The sequence below is a fragment of the Rana temporaria genome, chromosome 1 (genome assembly GCF_905171775.1).
Source record: "Rana temporaria chromosome 1, aRanTem1.1, whole genome shotgun sequence".
NCBI lineage: Eukaryota > Metazoa > Chordata > Amphibia > Anura > Ranidae > Rana > Rana temporaria.
Window position 1 is genome coordinate 247,022,972 of NC_053489.1, and position 21,721 is coordinate 247,044,692.

A 21,721-nucleotide genomic window follows, 5' to 3' on the forward strand; every position below is an offset into this window, starting at 1 on the left:
CTAACCTCTTGTACAACTTCTGTCAATACTTCCAAATGCTCGGGTGAGGCAGGAACTTCTGGTGAACAGGGTACACTGATGATTGGGATGGTTTGTGCTTGGACTTGTACAGTCTGTGGTTGGGGCTGCAGAGGAGGGGGTATAATCTTGATCTGCAATGGGGGAGGCTGTACACTAAGCCTCACTTTCTGCATTGGCTGTAGAGGTGGAGGTGGCTGCAGAATAGTGATCGATGGTTGCTGAGAAGGTGCCATCTGTTGTAGCCGTGGTGGTTGCTGCATCTGTTGTAGTGGTGGCGGTTGTAGACGTGGAGGCATCTGCATCGCTGCCTGTAGTACTGATCTTGTGACTCGCGTCTGAGGGCTGGGTTGCAGTTGGTGGAGTGGTATTCCACGAGAAGTCACCATAGTAGCTGGAATTACTGTCACCATGCCCTGAGACATAGCGATAGATGTGGGGATCTGTCCCGCTTGGAGCATCTGTTTGGAGATGATTATTTTGGCAATGCTTGGTTGGGGAGCAATTGCTTGTGGCGGTGGAGGAGTAGGTGCAGGTGGGGGTGTTGGTGCTTGAATAGATGTTTGAACAGGAGGTGAAGACACACTATGGGGTACACTGGCTACAGTTGCTACCGAGGGAGAATGAACAGGCGATTCGGGCAGGAGAGCTGGTGTAGCAGGAGGAGGATCCAAATCCACAGTCTCCACAACCACCTGTTTGCAAAAAATATTGGGTTATTAAAACAACATTCAATAATTTTTATTGACTGACATTTATAGTATATCAAAAGCCAAACCTTTATTCAGTGCTCTAAGTGCCAATACTAGAGTTCAGATTTAATTTTCAGATGTGCTGGCAGAAACTCATGGGGCAAATTTGAAATAAGGTCCAGCAGCTATAAATAAAAGTATAGATTTTAATTTTGCTGTAGGACCTTATGTCCAATTAGCCTAATTATTTATTTGATACATTTTTCAGTAAAAAAAAAAAAAAAACATCCTTTTGGCCAAAAAACCTTCTACCCAAGATCCTATAACTTTTGCTTAAACACTGCATGCCGAAAATACAACCAGAAGCCAGGGAATTATTCAACACTTGTGCATATGCAAAATAATTAAATCAGCAATATCTGACCAATGGCAGAAGAGGAGCAGAGCAGGACATGGAGGAAGCAATGGGGGAGATAGTCAGAGTTGGACAAAATGGCAACTGAAGCCCAGCCCCAACATTTTGGAGGTCACACTAGGAGGCAAGTGTGCCATAATGCACAAGGCGAGAGCCCACCCCACTCAGCCATCTAGTTCCACTTTAACAATACCGGTCTGACTCCAAGGCCTTGCTCACACAGGCTTCAGCTCATAATCATTTTTTCCCCCCTCTCTCTGTAAAAACACAGCACAGCTTTCAGCAAACTTTAAGCAGCTTTGTTAAGGTCCTTAAAGCATTCTTTAGCTCCAGAAAAAAGGGAGGTTAAAGAAAGTGCTTGCCGACGCTTTAAGAAAAAAACAAAAACAAAGGGGGAAAAAAAAAAAAAAAAAAGAGCCGCTAGTGGGCTTTACTTTCCCCAAGCTTTGCATAGTGCTAAAGACTACTAGCAGCTTGTTGAAAGCCAAACACTTCCAGTAAGATCTATGCTTCAACCCCTAAAATGGTGATGAAAGGTTCTTTAACCGCCTCGCGCATAGACAAACGATGACAGGTGGAATCCCCTCTTGTTCTGGGCCAACGTCAACCAGCGTGGCGATCGCAGCCGCGCTGTGTCCCTGGGACATGGCATGACCCGGATCTGAGTAAAGAGCCAATGACGCGGCTCTTTACCCATGTGATCAGCTGTGTCCAATCACAGCCAATCACATCTAAAAACAGGGAAGTGCCGTTAATCGGCTCTCCTCACCTCACTCTGTTAGAGTGTGAGGAGAGGAGAGTCGATTAGCGGCATCTTCCCACAGGGGAGACCTGTCCTGATCATCACGGCACTGATTATAAGTGCTGTCCACAGCAGTAACACCAGTCTATACTGCCCATCAGTGCACATCAGTAAAGGAGAAAACCAGAGTCAGATATACCCGGTAACTCTTATTCTAGGAGTCTTCCAAGACAGCCTTTTGTAGGGAGGGGGCCCTATGTCTCAGACAGGAAACATGTTCAACCTAGACCTTAAAGGAAGTCCTCCAGGCCTCCCCCTTCAGTCTCCACAAGAACTGCCGGAAGGCACTGAGACACAGCACACTGGCATAACAGTACACACCAACTGTACCAGATGAAAGGATCCAGGTGGGAAACCAGGCTGTCCTGGAAGATTCCTAGAAAGAGTTACCGGTAAGTCCAACGCTGGTTTTCTTTAGTCTTCCAGGACAGCTTCTGAGATAAGCAAGAAACGTACCCTGTTAGGGTAGGACCACTGCCTGCTGGACCTTTGTCCAAACGCCTGCTCCTTACCAGAAAACATATCCTGGCGATAATGCTTTGCGAACGTGGAGTAGCTGGACCATGTTGCCGCTCTGAAAATAGTGTGGCACCGGCCCTGTCTGTCCCTGAAGCCGACACAGCCATAACTGAATGTGCCCTGACTAGGGGTGCGTGCCTGCCTACCAGCCAAACTGTATGCTTCCATAATCGTCATTCTGATCAATCTGGCAATGGAGGATTTTGAAGCTTTAAATCCCTTACGTGCCCCCACAAAATTAACAAATAAGGATTCTGACCTCCTGAAGTTGCCGCTGACCTCAAGATAAGCCAATAGTCTTCTTCTAACGTCCAGTAAACTAAAACTTCCCTCATCAACCTTTGAGGGGGAATAAAACAATGGCAGAATATCCTGCGTTCTATGAAACTAAGAGGATTCCTTGGAGAGAAACCATGGGTCTGTTTTGAGTACAACCCTATCCTCCAAAATTAACAAAAAGGCTCTCTAATTGAGAGTGCTTATAATTCACCCACCCTTCTAGCAGAGGTGATGGCCACCAAAAACACTGTCTTTAAGGCTACCCACTTAACCTCTGGCCTGCACCTTTAGTGTGCCAACAGAGAAGCCCATTTAAACTCCTGCCTGGAAGAAAAATCCAGGACTGCCGGAATGCATGGTTGTACCTGTCCATTCTCGTAATTATATTATTATAATGTGTATTATAATTATAATATTATTATTATAAATTAATCACTAAGAAATATCAAGGAAATCTTTAAAGCAAAAAAAAGAACATTTCTCAAACCTACTCACAAAAGCTCAAAATCGTCCTCGAGAACTCTTCAACCTAGTCGCCCAGACCATGAACCCAGCCTGTTTAGAGGCTCCAAAAAACTAAACACAAGAGTTTTGCAATGAATTATCGGATTTTTTCATCAACAAAATCGAAAAAAATCTGTGAAACAATTCAGCAAAAGAAAATCACCTGCCCCGCCCCCACCGATCAAAAAGAGAATAATAATACAAACACTTCTCAACTAACAAAATTTACATTAGAGCCAATCTCCATCGATACCACAAAAAACATAATCGGAACCCTCCGGGGTAGTACATCCCCCAATGACCTCATTCCAACAAAACTGTTGAAAGAATGTGCCGATATTTTGGCACCTGCAATCACGCACCTGATAAACCAATCATTCATAGAAGGTGAGGTCCCGACCTCCTTAAAAGCAAGGCATAATAAAACCCCCTTCTAAAAAAAAAAAAAAAAAACCTAGACCCAAAAAAAACGCCGCCCGATAACCTCCCTCAACATCTTTTCCAAGGTAATGGAAAAAGCAGTTGTACAACAGTTACAACCAGGGCTGTGGAGTCGGTAGATAAATGTTCCGACTCCTCAGTTTTATGTACTCCCGACTCCGACTCCACGACTCCGACTCCTCTGTATTAATATGCGAATGTATTTTATACATTCCTTGAGGGAAAGAAACGCAACCTACCACAGGACTACTGGCTGGGAAGCCAACAGTCTACTGTATTGCACAGTTTAAGCAAAAGACAAACACAATGAAAACAATCAAGTGGCTGGATAGTATCAGCAGGCATAAACATCAGGAACAGGATCTTTACCAGTTCAAAAATACAAACCACATTATTTGGTTGTTTTAGAACAAAAACAAAGCTTATCTATAATGAACCAAAAACAAAATCTGCAAAACCTAGAAATGGTTTATATTAATCTTGAAATTTAGTTATAGGCTTAGAAAATGCAAATCAATTCAATGTAGAGTTCTAAGGAAGAGAATTGCCTCTGCCAGATCCTCTTTCATAGAGGCTCTTAAGTCAGACTTTATTATTTTTAGGGCTGAAAATAATCTTGCGACACTGACTTGGGTGGGTGGCATTGCAGTAACTATTCTGGCCACATCACTAACGATCTCTGGATAAACAAGGATGGCTTCTTCAACAGTAAGTTTTGATGAGCGATCATACTTTTCAACTTCTTTTAGTGCTTTATAAAACTCCTGTTGGAATTGTTTTATTTGGACACTTACTGGTTCTCTAACATGCGTTCCCTGTAAAAGCAGAACACAACACTATGGAAAGTATAAATATTGCAGCTCCTAATTGTGCGTTGAGTGCCATATAGTGAAGCACATGAAAAGCGTGCTTCTTCACGGTCACTTAATGTCTTCGTTTTACGGTTTAGTGAGGCACTGCATGCATTGGTCTTTATTCTTACAGTAGAGAAGTCATTAATTAGAACTTTTTGTGAATTGGGACATTTAAACTTGCTTTTTTTTTTTTTTATTCCAATCTAAATTTAGTAGGAGTCGGAGTCGGTGCATTGTTTTCCGACTCCAGGTACCCAAAATTTCCCCCGACTCCGACTCCTCGACTCAGACTCCACAGCCCTGGTTACAACATCACTTAGACACCCACAAACTTCTGGATCCACTACAAATCGGGTTTCCGCCGAGGTCACGGGACGGAAACAGCGCTTCTCAAAATATGGGATGACGCTCTCGAAGCAGCAGATGACGGAGAATCTTGTCTCCTGTTACTGCTGGACCTCAGTGCTGCCTTTAACACAGTAGACCACAAACTGCTGTTAAACCGCCTCACAGAGGTAGCTGGAGTTGCAGACTCGGAGCTACCCTGGTTTTCCTCATTTCCGGAAATACAATCCCAGACCTTTCACGTCCGAGTCTCGTACCGTGGCTTGCAAAGTCCCCCAGGGGTCACCCTTATCGCCCGTAGTCTTCAACATTTACCTCCGCCCACTCTTAAAAATTATTAGTAACCAAGGCCTTCTATATCATTCTTACGCAGATGACACATCGTATCAGCGGAAAAAAGAACCAACACCTCGTATTAGAACAATGCCTTAGTCAGATAGACAACTGTTAAACTTAACCGAGCAAAAACAGAATTCCTTCAACTCTATGCAAACAGGAAAGGACTGGCCAGGATCACATGGACACCACCACCCATTCTGGGACAAACCATCACCGCAAGCACCAAAGTCAAAAGTCTTGGAGTAATTTTTGACTCAGACATGACAATGGACGCACAAATAGGATCAGTGGATCTCATCATCTGTTACGTCTCCTACGGAGAGTTGTTCCCTTCATCCCAAAAGGAAGATTTAGCAGTGGTAGTTGGGACAATTATCAACTCCAGATTAGATTATGCAAATTCCCTTTACCTCGGACTCCCAAAATACCAGATTGCCCGCCTTCAAGTCGTCCAAAACACGGCGGTACGGCTGGTAACAGGGAAAAAACCCTGGGAATCAATCAGTCCATCCCTGAGATCCCTCCATTGGCTGCCCGTAAAGGACAGAGTCATATTCAAGGCCCTTTGCCTGACGCACAGATGTGTACACGGCACTGCCCCCACAATATTTAAGAGAAAAAAATAAAAAAACAAAACGCCAATCGCGTTCTGCGATGAACTAATCAAAAACTATTACAAATTCCAAAAGCCGGTACAAAACCAAAGGAGAACGTCGATTTGCAGTCCAAGGACCGCGATTATGGAATGCATTACCAACCAGCATCCGAATGGAAATTGATCACCTGGCCTTCAGAAAAAAACTTAAGACCCATCTATTCTGAAGGTCAACAGAATGTGAAAAATTGATGCCAAGCGCCTTGAGGCGATTTAGTTCGCATTTGTAGCGCTATACAAGTTATTCACTCACTCACGCTAGCCCAAATGGCAGTGCCAAAAACTGAAAATGAAGAACCTCAGAGTTCAATCTGACCGCCAGTCTGAGATACCTCTGAAAATCTCAGTGTATTGGGATATGGAGGTATGCATCTCTGAGATTGACCGTTGTCATATAGCACTCTGGAAACAGAAGATGTGTTACTGTGAAGATGGACTCCATCCTGAAGTGCTTGTTCATCAGGGCTCTGTTAAGGCTCCGGATTAACCTGAACTTGCCTGAGGATTTTCAGACTACGAATACATGGGAATAGAATCCCTGGAAGCTTTCCCCCTGGGGTACTTGCGCAAGGACCTGCTGATCAACGAGCTCCCCTAAAACCAGACTCCGAGCCCATACCTTTTCCCGACCTTGAGGTAATGGGGTGACAAGAAAACTGGAAGGGGGATTGAATCGACTTCCAAATTGTAGCCACTCCTGAAAATCTCCAAGATGAACGGACTTGATGTCCCCCAACCTTCCTCCCACTGGCACCCAGGAGTCATTGGGGCCTTGAGGTGACCTTTGTGACCTGTCCAGTACAGCTTTAAAATGGTAATGGAAAGGACTTAAGCAGCTGCGGCCTGGATGTGCCTGCCGAAATGTGAGAGACTGTAAATGCATTAGCCAGCAGAGAAAAAAAAAAAAAGACAGCACTCCAAGTTTCTGGTGACGCAGGTGGCTATTAGGGCTGGCTTTAGACCGATGGAAGAAGCGTCCCAGGCCATTCGCAGAAGCACATCCCCCCCCCCTTTTATCCATGGGGGTCGCCAATGGACCCTAGGTCGTCAAAACCCAAATCGGTTTTCTTAAAAAACCTTGGCCAGCAGCGCATCCAACTTTGAGATCTTGTTCCAAGGGTGGGCCGCGTCTAGAAAGGGAACCTGCATTTGAGGCTGCCCGAGAAGAAGGGCCTCGCTCCCACTCCAGCAAGATGGACTCTACCAGAGATTTGTTTACCGGGGAATACCCTGACCTTCTGTGCACTGGACCCTTGATACACGAGGTCATGCTTTCAAAGTTGTACCGACTCCTCTCTAATTTTCAAAGTGTAATAGATTGCTTTGAGCAAGTCCCCTACAGTGTCCAACGACAACCTGTACCTGGATCCCCTGGAGGAATCATCCTCTCCTTATAAAATCAGACCCAGAGTCTGCCTGAGAAGAGGCCAGCGATCTGGGCTCCCTATCCTCCTCCGGAATAGGTTCTGACAAAGAAGGCATACTGGCAGTCCTGGATAGGGACATAGAGGGACCCTGCATCCTATCCATCATCCCATTAAAAGACTGGAAGGTGGATGCAATCTCATCCTTGACGGACGAAAGGATTTTATGACAAGCCGTCATTGAATCATCCCTGACCAGACTACTGACACAAATAGAGGAAGTGCCTTTTCCCAACTGGTGTTCAATTTTGCAGTACATCCAGCAGATCTTCTAGGAGCCTGCATCTGGGCTTTAACCTAAAAGCCAAAAAACAAAAAGAAGAACAAATGCCCACAAGTGTCTGCCCCTGACCCTCAACACCACTGTGCTTGGAGTCTATGGAAAGAAGTGCCCCCCCCGTCACCTGTGGTTCCCCACCCATGGACCGGGGAAAGAAAAAATCCCCTCCATAGCAAACAATGGGCACCTTTACCCACGCTTAACTGGGAGGTGTCGGTGCCTGAGGAACCGGAGTCCACTGCCTGTACTGCTGCAGATCCCTCTATTGCTCCTTGGTGTCCCTTACAGCCTCCGCTGGGTCGCCACTGGCTCCCAAATGCCTGTGCTGTCCACCCACATGCCCAGGAGCCAGAACCTCATCTCCAGGCGCCACCTGATGAGGTCGCTCCACCACTTCCTGAGCCAGCTTGGAGCGCATTAGCTCCACTTCCAACGCACGCACTACCTCCCTCCGTAAACCCGGTTGCTCACGGGCGAGCAAGTGTCTTTTCCCCGCTGCACGCCCAGCCCCAAAGCTTAGAGCAGATGGACACCGAGCGGAGGAACATCCCCACAATTCACTGGGCCAGGTAAGCCTCTGTGGCTGGATGCGCCTGCAAGCAGCTCCTTCAGCCTAAGAGGGGGCAGCGACAAACTCCCAGGGGTCCTGCTCTCCCCGAGTTGGGGCACTGGTGGGACGCGCAGCTCCGCTCCTCCCTGACTGGACAGAGGGGTGTGCAGGTTGAGAAGGTACGCCAGGCGCTCCTTCAGGTTAGCCCTGAGCCATAGAGCTTCCCTAGGTTCCCACGTGCTCCCTTCCTATCCGGTAGGAAACACACAAAAAAACTGGGAGGACCGCCTTTAAGATCTGGGGTGAATGCATTTCCTGTCCCAGGAGGGGGGGGGGGTGAAAGTTGTTTAAAGCTTTAACAAAGCTGCTTGAAGTTGATTGCAATTTTTGTAGAAACTTGCTGTACATATTGTTTTTATACAACATGAATTCCATGTGTCCAACACTTCAAATACACATTCTAGTGCACTGCCATGAAATGTTTTACAGCAAAATTTTCACATTAATGCCGTAAAGAAAAGCTAAGAAACACTGACCTCTCAATCCTCTCTGGATTTCAAGTGCTAAAATGAGGTCATCATAAATTTTGTGACCAACCCACAGGTACACATGTAAACAGAAGGCCAATGTTAGGCTTAATGAGGCAGCTTTACCTGTGACATTTGGTTTTCCTTGTACAGTGCCAAAGCCTTGAGATATTCCTTTTTAGCTGCCTCCGTTTTTCGTTTATAAACCTAGGGGGGGAAAAAACAAAACCAAGTCAGCGACTGAGAAAATTGCAATTTTAACACAAACTAGTGTGTTATTTTTTTGCTTCTTTTGTACAATTATATAAATTCCCCAACAGTACACGGCTTACGCCACATTAAAAAACACCTGTGAATTAAATCAATTACATTAAAAATTATAGTAAGGAATAACTTGTAACAATGAAATGTGAAAACATTACACATAAAACATAGCAAAGAACTAAATACATGCAGTCCCCATGTTACAAACAAGATAGGTTTTGTAGGTTTGTTCTCAAGTTGAACGTGTATGCAAGTTGGAACAGGTATAGTGTAAAGGTAAATGTGGTTTCACCTTAATGCATTCTATGCATTAAGATGAAAAAAAAAGCATCCGATTAATAGCGCCCTCCTAGCCCCCTGATTAATTACCTGACCCCCTCAAAAGTCCCGCGCCGTGAATGAGCAGGCTTCTCGGCCGTCTTACCAGATCATTCATTGGTTGATTGAAAGCAGCGCAGCCATTGGCTTGCGCTGCTGTTAATCACATCCAATGACGCGGCACGCCTGGAGGCGGGGCCGAATGATACATTGAACGGCTATGCCCGCCGGCTGCATCACGGGAGCGCACCCGCAAGCACTCAACACCATGCTCGCTTGCATGAAGGTGTTGATTTCTCGCAGGGGGAAGCCGAGACAGCCGCCGAGGGACCCCACTGTGTGCAAAACGAGCTACACAGTGGAGGCAAGTATAACATGTTTTATATATATATATATATATATATATATATATATATATATATATATATAAAACAAACACACCTTTAATGATCCTTTAAGTGTAGCCCCACCCAATATTTTTTTGGATAGCATAGGGAACAGTTAACACCCCAGTAACCTTATTTTTCCTCTCTGTACCCCTGTTAAGAAGATTTCACCTAACATTCGGTCCCTGTGATAATTGGATTTTGAAAAATGTGGGTTGTCCTGGAAACAAGGATTGGTGATCAAGCTTCAGGGGAAGACACCCTTTCCCCATGGAAACGCTTACAGGAGTGAATTTCCCTTCCTATGGGTAGATTTTCTCCCTCAATTTGTAAGTTAGAGGTTTGTAACTCAGGGACTGTCTGTAGTAAAGCTTTTCAAAAAGGTTACCTGCTTCTGCTCTTCTCCAAGGCTGTCCCACATAGAGGCCACAATTTTTGACACCTCCCCAAACGTGGCATTAGGATTTTGTCCTTTAATGGCAGCCTGCGTGTCACGAAAAAACAGAGCATATGCAGAAAGAGGTTTTTGAGGCTCATTAGGATCTTTCTTCTTTCTTTTTTTCGAAGCTTTCGGTTTCTTGGTTTGTTCCACAACAATATTCTTAGGAGCAGTTATCTGTGAAGTACAACAGTCGACATAGCATTGTCAAAAAACAGCCCATATTATTTTAACAAAGTGATCAGGAAATAATTATACTAACCCTTCTAAAGTCTTCCATGTCCTCATCGTGCAAAGAGCTTGTTGGTGAGGCAGTAGGTGACAGGTGATCCTCAGGAGACTGGACCGGAGGCAAAATAGTACCACCACCAAGGCTCAAACCAAGTTGGCTGCTCAGTTCTGATTGATCGATGGTTGTAAGCTGACTGTGAGCCATAAGACCAGAGGATAGATCGGTCATTGAAACATCTATGGTAACTGGTGGGTTGGCACTGTACGTGGTAACAATGGGATGATCCAAATCCTGCATACAGACAAAAGCAATCAAACATCCTATTTTTGTTTTAAGTGTAAAACAGATTACTGTGCTGCAGGACTGAATGTTTACCATGGTTAATCCGGTTCCAAGCAGTCCACCAGTCTGTTCTATTACTTCATGGGACATTTCCACTGGCATGTCCAAAGTCTGAACTCCATACTGTGCTGCAAATGCTCCTTGCTGAACAGCTGTATGATCCCCAAGGTCATCAAAGTGTCCAACTACATCAGTGACTGCCAGGGATGGGTCAGAATCTAAGGATATGGGAGGTATCTCAAACTCCTCATCCCCTAGGCTTGGGGTATGAAATGTCTGTACAGAAAGATAATGAAAATAGGGACATGCTTTAGTATTAAAACATGTTAGCTCTTAACTGCCAACCACTGCTGTTTCCCCAGTTCTACTTTTTTTGACAGTAGGTAAAAAAAGTAAAAATGCAACACTAAGACCCCATTCACATCTAGGCGTTTTTACGCCTGTAGCGCTACGCCTCTGCCGCCAGAGGGCTGGAAATACATGTCCCTCTATGGAGATGGTTCACATCTCCACGCCGAACGCCTGCGGCGTGAAAAAAGGTCCCGGACCTTTTTTTCAGGCGTCTTCGAGCGTTCGGCTAGGAGATGGCAATCATCTCCATAGAGGGGGTCATCTTGGGACACATCTAGGCGGACAATACCCGCGTTTTGTCGCCGCAAATCGCGGTACAAAACGCCGCTATTTTTACCGCGATTTGCGGCGACAAAACGCCGCGATTTCGTCCGTCTAGATGTGAATGCAGCCTAAGCATGAAGAAGGGCCCTCCCAAAAGGGATATTGTAGTTACATGCAGAGTATGGTAGGCTACATCAGCCACTGACCTCTTATACATGTTAAATATATTTTAGCAGTAAAAACCATCCTTCCATAATTCCTAGCTCTGTTTCTGCTTCCCACAATACTGAATATTTAAAAAAAAAAGAAAAAAATTCCAACAAAGAAAATTGGAAGTTCGTTATGACCAAAAGCAAGTTTGCTGCCCTTGAAATTCAAATACAGCTATATCACCCAGTCTCATGAAGATACAAGAAACGGTCAGAGGATTTAAACTTTTTTTTTCCCATGCCAACAAAAGTGGTCCTGGTTTTAATGAGCACTTTAAAATAAACCTTCCTTGAGAGAAGTAATGCCGCATACACACGATCGGAAATTCCGACAAGAAGAGTCTGATGTGAGCTTTTGGTCTGAAATTCCGACCGTGTGTATGCTCCATCTGACTTTTGCTGTCAGAATTTCTGCCAACAAAAGATTGAGAGCAGGTTCTCTATTTTTCCAGATGGAAAAGTTCCCATCGGAAAATCCGACGCGCAAAAAAGAAAAAAACATTAATTAACAAAGTAGCTACAATTGCTTTCCATTCTTAGCATTTATTTTCACCTGGTAATCCAGCCAGTGACATGCTTCCCGTCTTAGGGGGTCTCCACTTTCGATGGATGAACACAGGAGACACCTTTGGACAGTAGCAAGGCCAGTCTGAGGTACGGTCAGATGCACTAACAGAAATAAGGCCCTTTTTACGGGGGCATTCCGATCAGGTCTGCGTGTCTATTTTTCAGGTGAGCCTGATCAGAAGTTCTATGTGGGGTTATGAGTAGGCTGATGTAAACAGACTGGTGTCCACACACATACTTCCCCTTCAGTTCCGATTCAGCAGGGGTACTGCCCAGATAACCATGTGAAAATAAAGGAAAGGGAAAGGCGCAAAAAAAAAAAAAAAAAAGAAGGACTAAGAAAACTAATTCAGCCACCAAATCCAAGGACTGTAACGTGGCATTTTTTTTTAGGGGGTTTGGATTGGCTTTTACCCAATTTTTTAGCTTCAAGGAGGTTTTTGCATACCCATGCAAGTCTACAGGCATGAAAAACCTGCTTGAAGCAGGTCAGAAAGATCAACACATTTGTCAATGGATTCTGAATGATCTCAAAAGTGTTTCAAACTAATGCCATCAGCACAAGTCCAAAGCCCTTCAACATAGGTCCCGAACCTTTTTGGGACTGTTTAGGTACTTCTAGGCTTAAAGAAAACAGTTCTGTGCTGCCAATGTAAAGCATTGGCTACATAAATGTGCTGCCAACTCTATAAAATTAGAAAACATAGGCAAAAAAACAAAGAACATACTTTGTAAAAGGGATTATAAAGGTTTGTTTTTTATTTTCTAAATAGGTTCCTTTAAGCTAGTACATTGTTGGTTCACTTACCTTTTCCTTCCATTTCCCTTCTAAATGTTTTTTTTTCCCTTGAATTTCCCCACTTCCTGTTTCTCCTCAGTGAGCTTTCCACCATCATCCGAGCTGTTCTGGCTGGGGGTTAGTCAGCCAGAATAGCTGGAGGAACAGGAAGTGAGAAATTCAGACAAAGGGAAAAAAAAACATTTAGAAGGAACTCTGCTTTAACCACTTCCTTACTGGGCACATATACCCCTTTCTGACCAGGTGAAATTTCAGCTTGTGGCACTGCGTCACTTTAACTGACAATTGCGGGGTCGTGCGACCTGGCTCCCAAACAAAATTGACGTCCTTTTTTCCCCACAAATAGAGCTTTCTTTTGGTGGTATTTGATCACCTCTGCGGTTTTTATTTTTTGCACTATAAACAAAAATAGAGCGACAATTTTGAAAAAACAACCAATATTTTTTTACTTGTTGCTGTAATAAATAGCCCAATTTAAAAAAAAAAAAAAAAAAAATTCTCAGGCTAGGCGATACGTATTCTTCTTCTACATATTTTTGGTAAAAAAAAAAAAAAAAAAAATATCGCAAGAAGCGTCTGGTTTGCGCAAAAGTTATTGCGCTTACAAAATAGTGGACAGAATTATTATTATTTTTTATTATTTTTTCTTACTACTAATGGCGGCGATCAGCATTTTTTTTCGTGACTGCGACATTATGGCGGAGACATTGGACACTTTTGACGCCATTCACATTTATACATCGATCAGTGCTATAAATATGCACTAATTACTGTATAAATGTGACTGGCATTGAAGGGGTTAACACTAGGGGGTGAGGAAGGGGTTAAATGTGTAGCCTGAATTGTGTTCTAACTGTGTGGGGGGAGGGGGGTGACCGATCTGTGTCCCTATGTACAAGGGACACAGATCGGTCTTCTCTCTCCCTGACAGGACATGGATCTCTGTGTTTACACACAGAGCTCCACGTTTTGTCCCTGTAGCCGCCGATCCCGAGTGCCTGGCGGACATCACGGCCGCCAGGCACGCGCATTGGCATCTTAGCAATGCGGCGGGCACGCGCGCGCCGCTGACTGCGCGCGCAGGCCGTAAAAACACGGCCAGTTAGAGAAGTAGAACCACCCTGCGGCCGTATAAAGTCGTACGGCCGTCGGGTAGTGGTTAAAGACTAAAAAACTTTTTCTGACATTTGTTGCTTACAAGTTAAAATCTGTATTTTTTGCTAAAATATTACTTAGAACCCCCAAACATGTATATGGTATATATTTTTTTGCAGAGACCCTAGAGAATAAAATGGAAATCTTTGTAATATTTTATGCCACACTATTTGCACCGCGGTCTTTCAAAAGCAATTTAAGGGGAAAAAAAAACAACTTCACTGAATGTGTAAAAAAATAAAATAAAGTGAAAGATGTTACACCGTGAGAATCGTGATCTTTATTCTAAGAAAAAATGCCCGGTACACATGATGAGATTATCGGATGAATGATCATCTGTTTTTTTGCATGCTAATCTCGGATCAAACCTGAAGAGTTTACTAAAGTCACGAAAATTCTCGTACGACAGAATTAAAGTTTGGGAGTGATAAATGTGTTGTCATGAATTTTCAAGCTACAGCTGTGGTAAATAAACGAAAATCGTACATGTCCAATCGGATAATAAATCAAATGAACTGTGATGATCAGCTCTCGAAAGCTGTGTACTGACGGAAAAAGAAAAAAAAGTGTGTACCAGGTTTTAGTCTCTTAAGATTCAGATCACCAGCACACACACACACACACACACACACACACACACACACACACACACACACACAATGGGTTAATTTTAAAGCTTAAAAAGGAGGTAGGATAGCGCTCTTGTTCTGAGAGGACATCATATGATGTCCTCGTCTAGCAGAGCCACTAGGGGGCGCGTTACTGGGGACCCGATGCACGTGCCCCGCGGGCCGCGATGGCCGCCGAGCACCTGCGATTGCCCAGTAACTGAGCAGGACCGTGGATCTAAACACAGAGATCCATGTCCTGTCAGGGAGAGGAGACCGATGCTGTGTCCCTTGTACATAGGGACACAGATCGGTCACCTCCCCCAGTCAGTCCTCTTCCCCCCACAGTTAGAATCACTAGTAGGGAACACATTTAACCCCTTCCTTGCCCCCTAGTGTTAACCCCCTTCCCTGCCAGTCACATTTATACAGTAATCATATTTATAGCACTGATCGCTGTATAAATGTGAATGGGCCCAAAAATGTGTCAAAAGTGTCCGCCATAATGTCGCAGTCCCAATAAAAATCGCAGATCGTCGCCATTACTAGTAAAAAAAAAAAAAAAAAAAAAATTCATAATTATGTCCCCCATTTTGTTTTGCGCAAACTAGTCACTAAACGCTTATTGCGATTTTTTTTTTTTACCAAAAATATGTAGAAGAATACGTATCAGCCTAAACTGAGAAAAAAAAAAAAACGCAGAGGTTATCAAATACTACCAAAAAAAAGCTCTGTTTGTGGGGGGAAAAAGGTGTCAATTTTGTTTGGGAGCCACGTCACACGACCGCGCAATTGTCAGTTAAAGCGTCACAGTGCCGGAAGCTGAAATTTCGCCTGGGCAGGAAGGGGGTATATGTGCCCAGTAAGCAAATGGTTAAATGCAGTCAAAATAGAGGGGGGACACCCACACATGGGACATAACTTGCAGTCAGTAGAATGTGTCCCTTATTTTTGCTGCACTTAGCCATAGGTTTCCACTATTGTGACCTGAAAGTCACGCGATTTTGATGCGACTCCACGCAATGCCTGAGGTCTAAGGACCTCAAGTCACATCAAAGTCAGACCAAAAGTAGTGCAGGGACTACTTTGAAGTCGCACAGATATGAACGGTACTCATTGGAGATCATGGAGTACGACTTGTCATGCGACTTTGCAGTCCCAAGTCGCAGGAAAAGTTGCACAAAGTGGAAAGGGAGCCTTTAGGCTTTAAATAGGATACAAGCTCTGAGAATCAGAATTATCAAAGTTAATTATATAAAACATGTATGGAAAGCACTTTGTTTTCTCCATAGAACATGTATATTGACAGTCATGTGTGGTTTTGCAAAACAAAAACACTAATCATTTTACTAATCCAGCTACACTATATTTCTTTAAACATTGCTAAAAATCCTTGCAAAACATTATTCCAATAAAAACTAATCAGTTTAACAATTTTGAATACATGTGAAATAAACAGAACGAAGGCTTACCTAAAGCTTGCGTCTCAGTTGTTTTGTCTGCTCTGTCCTGAAGACTACTTCCCTAATTCTTCTACACTACAGTGTTCTGTCTGCTCACATGACCTGTCCAATCAGCTCGTTACACATTCATTTCAACTTATCTGCTAACACTTCCTCTTTCCTTACCAGAACACAATCTATCCTATAGCTCTTCTGGAACCACCTCAAATACATTGCTTTAGCTGGAGCCTTAAAAAGACACATTCCAGTGCATAAAACAGTCCCCAGAACCTACCAGTTCACAGAATTATTACAAATCACAGCTAGTTTTTATTCATGGTAAGAAAACAATATTATTCCAGCCAATTAAATAAGTTCAGTCCTAAACACTGGATGCCGGTAAATGCACCCAAGCGCACCTTAACGTGTTACACACCTTTGCAAGCGATAGGCGTTTTTTTTTTCCCTGACAAAACGCTGCTGCCAGGAAGAAAGGCTTTTAGGAGACTTTCCAAAATGTCCTGTGTGTACGAGGCCTAGATATGAATCAGTGAGCCATGTAACCAATAATTAAGTAACATTTTTTTTCTTTTGATCATTGAAATAAATTTACATGCGTTAACATGTGTCAAGTGGTTTTTTTTCTGCCAAAATGCCTCTGCTCCTGGATGAGCTAGCAGTGGGTGTTTTTTTTTTTTCCTGCTTCTACAAGCCCCTGCTGCCAAGCGCTGCTAAAAGTATATGTGGGCATGGACACAGAGGGGGTTATTTACTAAAGGCAAATCCACTTTGCACTACAAGTGCAAACTACAAATGCAAAGTGCTCTTGGAATTGCACTTGGAAGTTCAGTCGCTGTAGATCTGAGGGGGACATGCAAGGAAAATAAAAAACAGCATTTTTAGTTGTACATGATTGGATGATAAAATCAGAAGAGCTTCCCCTCATTTCAGATCTTCCGGTCAGATTTACAACACTTCACACTTGTCGTTTGCACTTGTAGTACAAAGTGGATTTGCCTTTCATAAATAACCCCTATTGGCTAACATGCAGGGGAGTTCAAAGGCAGGGGCAGAACGTACAAACACACACCTAGAAGCAGCATAAACATCCCATGTGCATGGGACCTAAAGAGGTCCCAATTTCTTTCTGGACAGGCTTATCTGCTTTACTAAAATTGCTTACTCTGCTTTCACTGTACATGTTAAGCTTTTCAGTGTGTGCATTAGAAGCTGCAAGTCAGATAGCACCTCACTGCCCGGCTGAACGTCCAGCCTCTTCTACCTTTTATTGCTCCCCATCCTAAAGCCTGATACACACATTGGGGTTGTTTTGTTCAACTCAGCGGGCTGAATAATAATAAAAAAATATATATATAAATAATAATAATAATAATAAGGAGGTTGTTGTACTAAGTGATGTTTTTGTTTATGCATCTTTTAATTGGCAACTGTTGGTGTTATCTATGCATGTAAAGAATTTTACTTGAATAAATTATATACTGTAATAACTATTGTTATTCGTACTGCCGGTAACGGTACCCACTTCATTTAAAGTCCCGGGGCGAATCCTTTTGTTTGACTATATGTTATAGGGATGGAAGTGTGTTACTGGGGACACCAGACCTTTTTCTGTATAAGTGATGTTAGTACAGCGACCTCCTCCCCGTGCTTTTGAGGGGGGCAACCCCTGCCTCCCCCCACCCAGATGCTGGTTTTCCAACAGAACATGGGCCCAAAGTCAGCTGGTTTCCACTGTAAGAGCTTATTCCGGCTGATATTTGGCCCATGTGTTCAGGGCTTTACTGTCCCCGATCTACTTTTTTTTATTAAATGGATTTCAAATGTTTCATATCTGGGAGGTTCAAGGGGTTGTAAAGATACAATTTTTTTTCCTAAATAGCTTCCTTTACCTTAGTGCAGTCCTCCTTCACTTACCTCATCCTTCCATTTTGCTTTTAAATGTCCTTATTTTTTCTGAGAAATCCTCACTTCCTGTTCTTCTGTCTGTAACTCACCACCGTAATACGAGGCTTTCTCCCTGGTGTGGAGACATGACACTCCACACCAGGGAGAAAGCCTTGCATTACTGTGTGTAGTTACAGACAGAAGAACAGGAAGTGAGGGTTTCTCAGAAGAAATAAGGACATTTAAAAGCAAAATCAAAGGATGAGGTAAGTGAAGGAGGACTGCACTAAGGCAAAGGAAGCTATTTAGGACAAAAAATATATACCTTTACAACTCCTTTCAGCATCACTTTCAGAAAGCCATGTAAAGCATTATGCTGGCCCCTCCTACCAGCCACACGTTGTCTGAATTGTATAGAGAAGCGAAAAAAAGGAAGCAGATTAACCACTTTAAAGTGGTTGTAAACCCTTGTAAAAGACAAAAACAAAAAATAGCATACTAGCTCATTATGAATTACTTAAGCTACTTTCACACTGAGACATTGCACCATTGGCGGTAAAGCACCCCTATGTTTAGCAGCGCTTTACTGTCCCTATTCGACCGCTAGCAGGGTGCTTTTAACCCCCGCTAGCGGGGGGAAAAGGGTTAAAACTGCCCACAAAGTGCTGGGCAGGGGTGCTCCTACAGCACATGAAAGATGCGGCTGGCAAGACTTTTTAGAGCGTCCTGCCAGCGCACCGCTCCAGTGTGAAGAAAGCCCTCAGTGACATCTCTCCCGGGGGTCACTTCCGGATGTCGCGGCGATGGAATTGGCCGGGATAACGTCACTGCCGAGCATGCGCGCAGGAGCTGCCGGTAACGGCACACTGACTGAAGCAACGGCACATACGTGCCATTGCTTCAGCGCGCATGTGCTGATGACATCGGCACATGCAAGGAACAGGGGATATCTCCTAAAATGTGCAGGTTTAGGAGATATCATGGGTAGCTACAGGTAAGCCTTATTATAGGCTTACCTGTAGCATAAAGTGGTTGTAAAGGGTTTACAACCACTTTAAGACCATAATACATATACATGCACATGTTGCGGCTTTCAAGTAAAGATATCAGCCATAACCCTGGTATTGTTTTTTTTTTTTCAGCTGGTGGCTGGTTTTCTCATAAAAGCATTCTGAGTGGCTCATGAGCCGCTGGAATGTTTTCAGAAGCGGCGGGAGGGAACGCCCCCCCCCCCACCCCTACCTTTGATCGCCTCTATGGCCTTGGACCGCAGCGACATCTTGATTTCACTTCCTGTGCAGACTGGAAATAAACAATTTTTTTGGTCGATATTTTGCTTTAAAAAAAAAAGGAAAGACTTAGGGGGAGTGTTTACGGGACGTGTGAAAAAAAAAATGTGCGATTTTCTTTTTAGAAAAAGTGTAAAAGTAAAATAATTAAAGCGCCCCCAACCCTCCGTGCTTGCGCGCAGGAGCGAATGCATACACAAGTCGCACACACATATGTAAACAGTATTTGCACCACATGTGAGGTATCCCTGCGAACGTTATAGCCAGAACAATAATTCTAGCACTGGATCGCCTCTAACTCTAAACCGGTAACCTGTTAAGTCATTTAAAGCGTCGCCTATGGTGATTTAAGTGCTGCAGATTGTCGCCATTCCAGGAGCTTGCACAATTTTAAAGCGCGACATGTTAGGCATCTCGGTGTAACATCTTTCACATTTCATTTGAAAAAATTGGGGTATGTAAAACCGCTGCGCAAATACTGTGACAAAAAAAAAAAAAAAACACAAACACACCACACAACCCACACACGATCGGCATTTTATTCTCTAGGGTCAGTAACAAAAATAAATATTATTATTAATTAATAATAATAATAATAATAATGTTTGGAGGTTATGAGTAATTTTATAGCAAAAAATTACCGATTTATACTTGTAAACAAAAAGTGCCAGAAAAAGCCTGTTCTTAAACTTCAGCTCTAAAAAGGTACTCGCATAATCACTGCCGTTTGTAAGGCAGGCCATAAATTCTGCGATTTTCTTTCCTGCAACAAAAGACGTGCAATTCCCTCACCAGTCATTGTTGATGGGGGAATCCCTCCCGCGGAGCTATTGTGTTCTCCTGGAGGGGGCATGGGCAGCCGTCCCTGCCACATGCAGACAGGGATTATTGCTAGCGGTTACAGCTGGATCGACTTGGGTATATAATCAGTCTGCCCATACATGGATCGAATCTCGACTGGTCCCTGCTGAACCAGCCAAGATTCGAGCTGCCTACGACCAGCTTAAAGTTCTTTCCTTTGTTGTACTGGAAACAGACCTTCCATATTTTCTGGGAGTACTTTATGGAGAGTCAGAGGCTCTGTAATCCAGGAGGGGACACATCTTTTTTTTCTCCTACCCAGCCCTGACATGAAGCTCAGCCTCCGCCAATCTGCAAACATTGTCAAGGCAGACAGTGCAAAGCTCACCCAGCTGCTGCCAGAACCTTTGTTGACCTTGGAGCCAAGGGAGTAGCTGTGTCTCTGTCACTACTGAAATATCAGATTATTCAAATAAAAAAAATCTATGATTACGCATTTTTTTCCCCCCACAACCTTATTCTGTGCGCACCTTACACACATGCTTGATTCAGAATAAAATTATGCAGATTACATGTGATGTCTATGCGATTTCAAACAAAATCGCATTCGTACCAAAATGGTGCAGAACCCCCCATTCCACCCCCCTTCTTTTTTTTTCGTTGCTCCGCACTGGAATTGATTCCTGCACCATTTCACAGTTTGCACTGCGAAATGTGTAGCGGTATACCGCCACTATTTTTAGCGGCGATATACTGTCGGAATCATTGTGGTATTCGGCTGCTAGCGGTGCGGTTTTAACCCCCGCTAGCGGACGGAAAATGGTTAATACTGCCTCTGCAGAGGCGCATTGCGGGCGGTATAGCTGCGGTGTCCCATTGCTTTCAATGGAAAGGAGCCGTAAACACACTGCTCCTCTCACCGATCCAAAGATGCTGCTAGCAGGACTTTTGGAGCGGTCCCGTCAGCGCACCGCCTCAGTGTGAAAGCACTTAGGCTTTCACACTGAGACTGCAGGGCAGGAGTTTTTCAGGCGGTATTTAGGCACTATTTTAAGCGCTAAAAAGGGGTCTAAGGGGTGGCACTATTAGATCAGATTGACATGCTAATCTAGTATAACAGGGAACCTAAAATATATGAAACAAACAATGAAGGGGGCACTGTCGTTTATCTTTGTAAAAGATTAGGGCGGTTTTAATATACAGATGTCACACTTACCTCTGTCCCAGTCAGGAATGGGTGTCCTGAACCAGTGATGGTCAGGTAACTGTCACTACCCCCTGGAAACTGCAAACAAAAAAAAACAAAAAATTGTAAAAACAATACTGCATACACAACAGATATAATAAATAAATAATTTAAGCCCCTATCTTTGTTATACGTGCACCATAATCTTTGCATTATTTAAGTTGCCTTAAACGCCAATGCCTTACAAATGTATGCATGGATGGGAAAAAACAAAAGCAAACACACACGCGATCTCAGCATATTATACAAACACACCACCTCTGTCTATTCATAAAAACGACCCTGTGTACATGTACTGATAACGTAACATAGAGGGGCAGCTGGGGGGAAAAAAACGCCCAACTGCTCCTAAACGTCCGTTTACCAGCAGCCTTGTACATGAGGCCTAACTGACTGGTGGAAGGGACACAATTTTACACATAAAACCAAAGGCATGCCTGCAAAGTAGAAATACTTAGCC

At 43.7% G+C, this 21,721-nt stretch overlaps 1 protein-coding gene across 5 annotated transcripts in view; it reads right to left on the reverse strand.

Moving 5' to 3' along the window:
- TOX4 (TOX high mobility group box family member 4) overlaps window positions 1–21,721 on the reverse strand; it is a 48,651-nt gene that overhangs the window by 8,758 nt on the left and 18,172 nt on the right. For 2 of the 5 annotated variants that reach the window (XM_040352856.1, XM_040352848.1), the window contains exons 2-7: window positions 21,232–21,300; window positions 10,659–10,901; window positions 10,314–10,574; window positions 10,001–10,228; window positions 8,771–8,851; window positions 6–713 (exon numbers count right to left, since the gene is read on the reverse strand). In XM_040352856.1, coding sequence (XP_040208790.1) covers window positions 6–713; window positions 8,771–8,851; window positions 10,001–10,228; window positions 10,314–10,574; window positions 10,659–10,901; window positions 21,232–21,300 — 1,590 coding nt within the window. Of the gene's footprint in view, window positions 1–5; window positions 714–8,770; window positions 8,852–10,000; window positions 10,229–10,313; window positions 10,575–10,658; window positions 10,902–16,050; window positions 16,511–21,231; window positions 21,301–21,721 lie in introns of those variants that run through there. The other 3 variants (XM_040352871.1, XM_040352864.1, XM_040352881.1) reach the window with 2 other exon arrangements.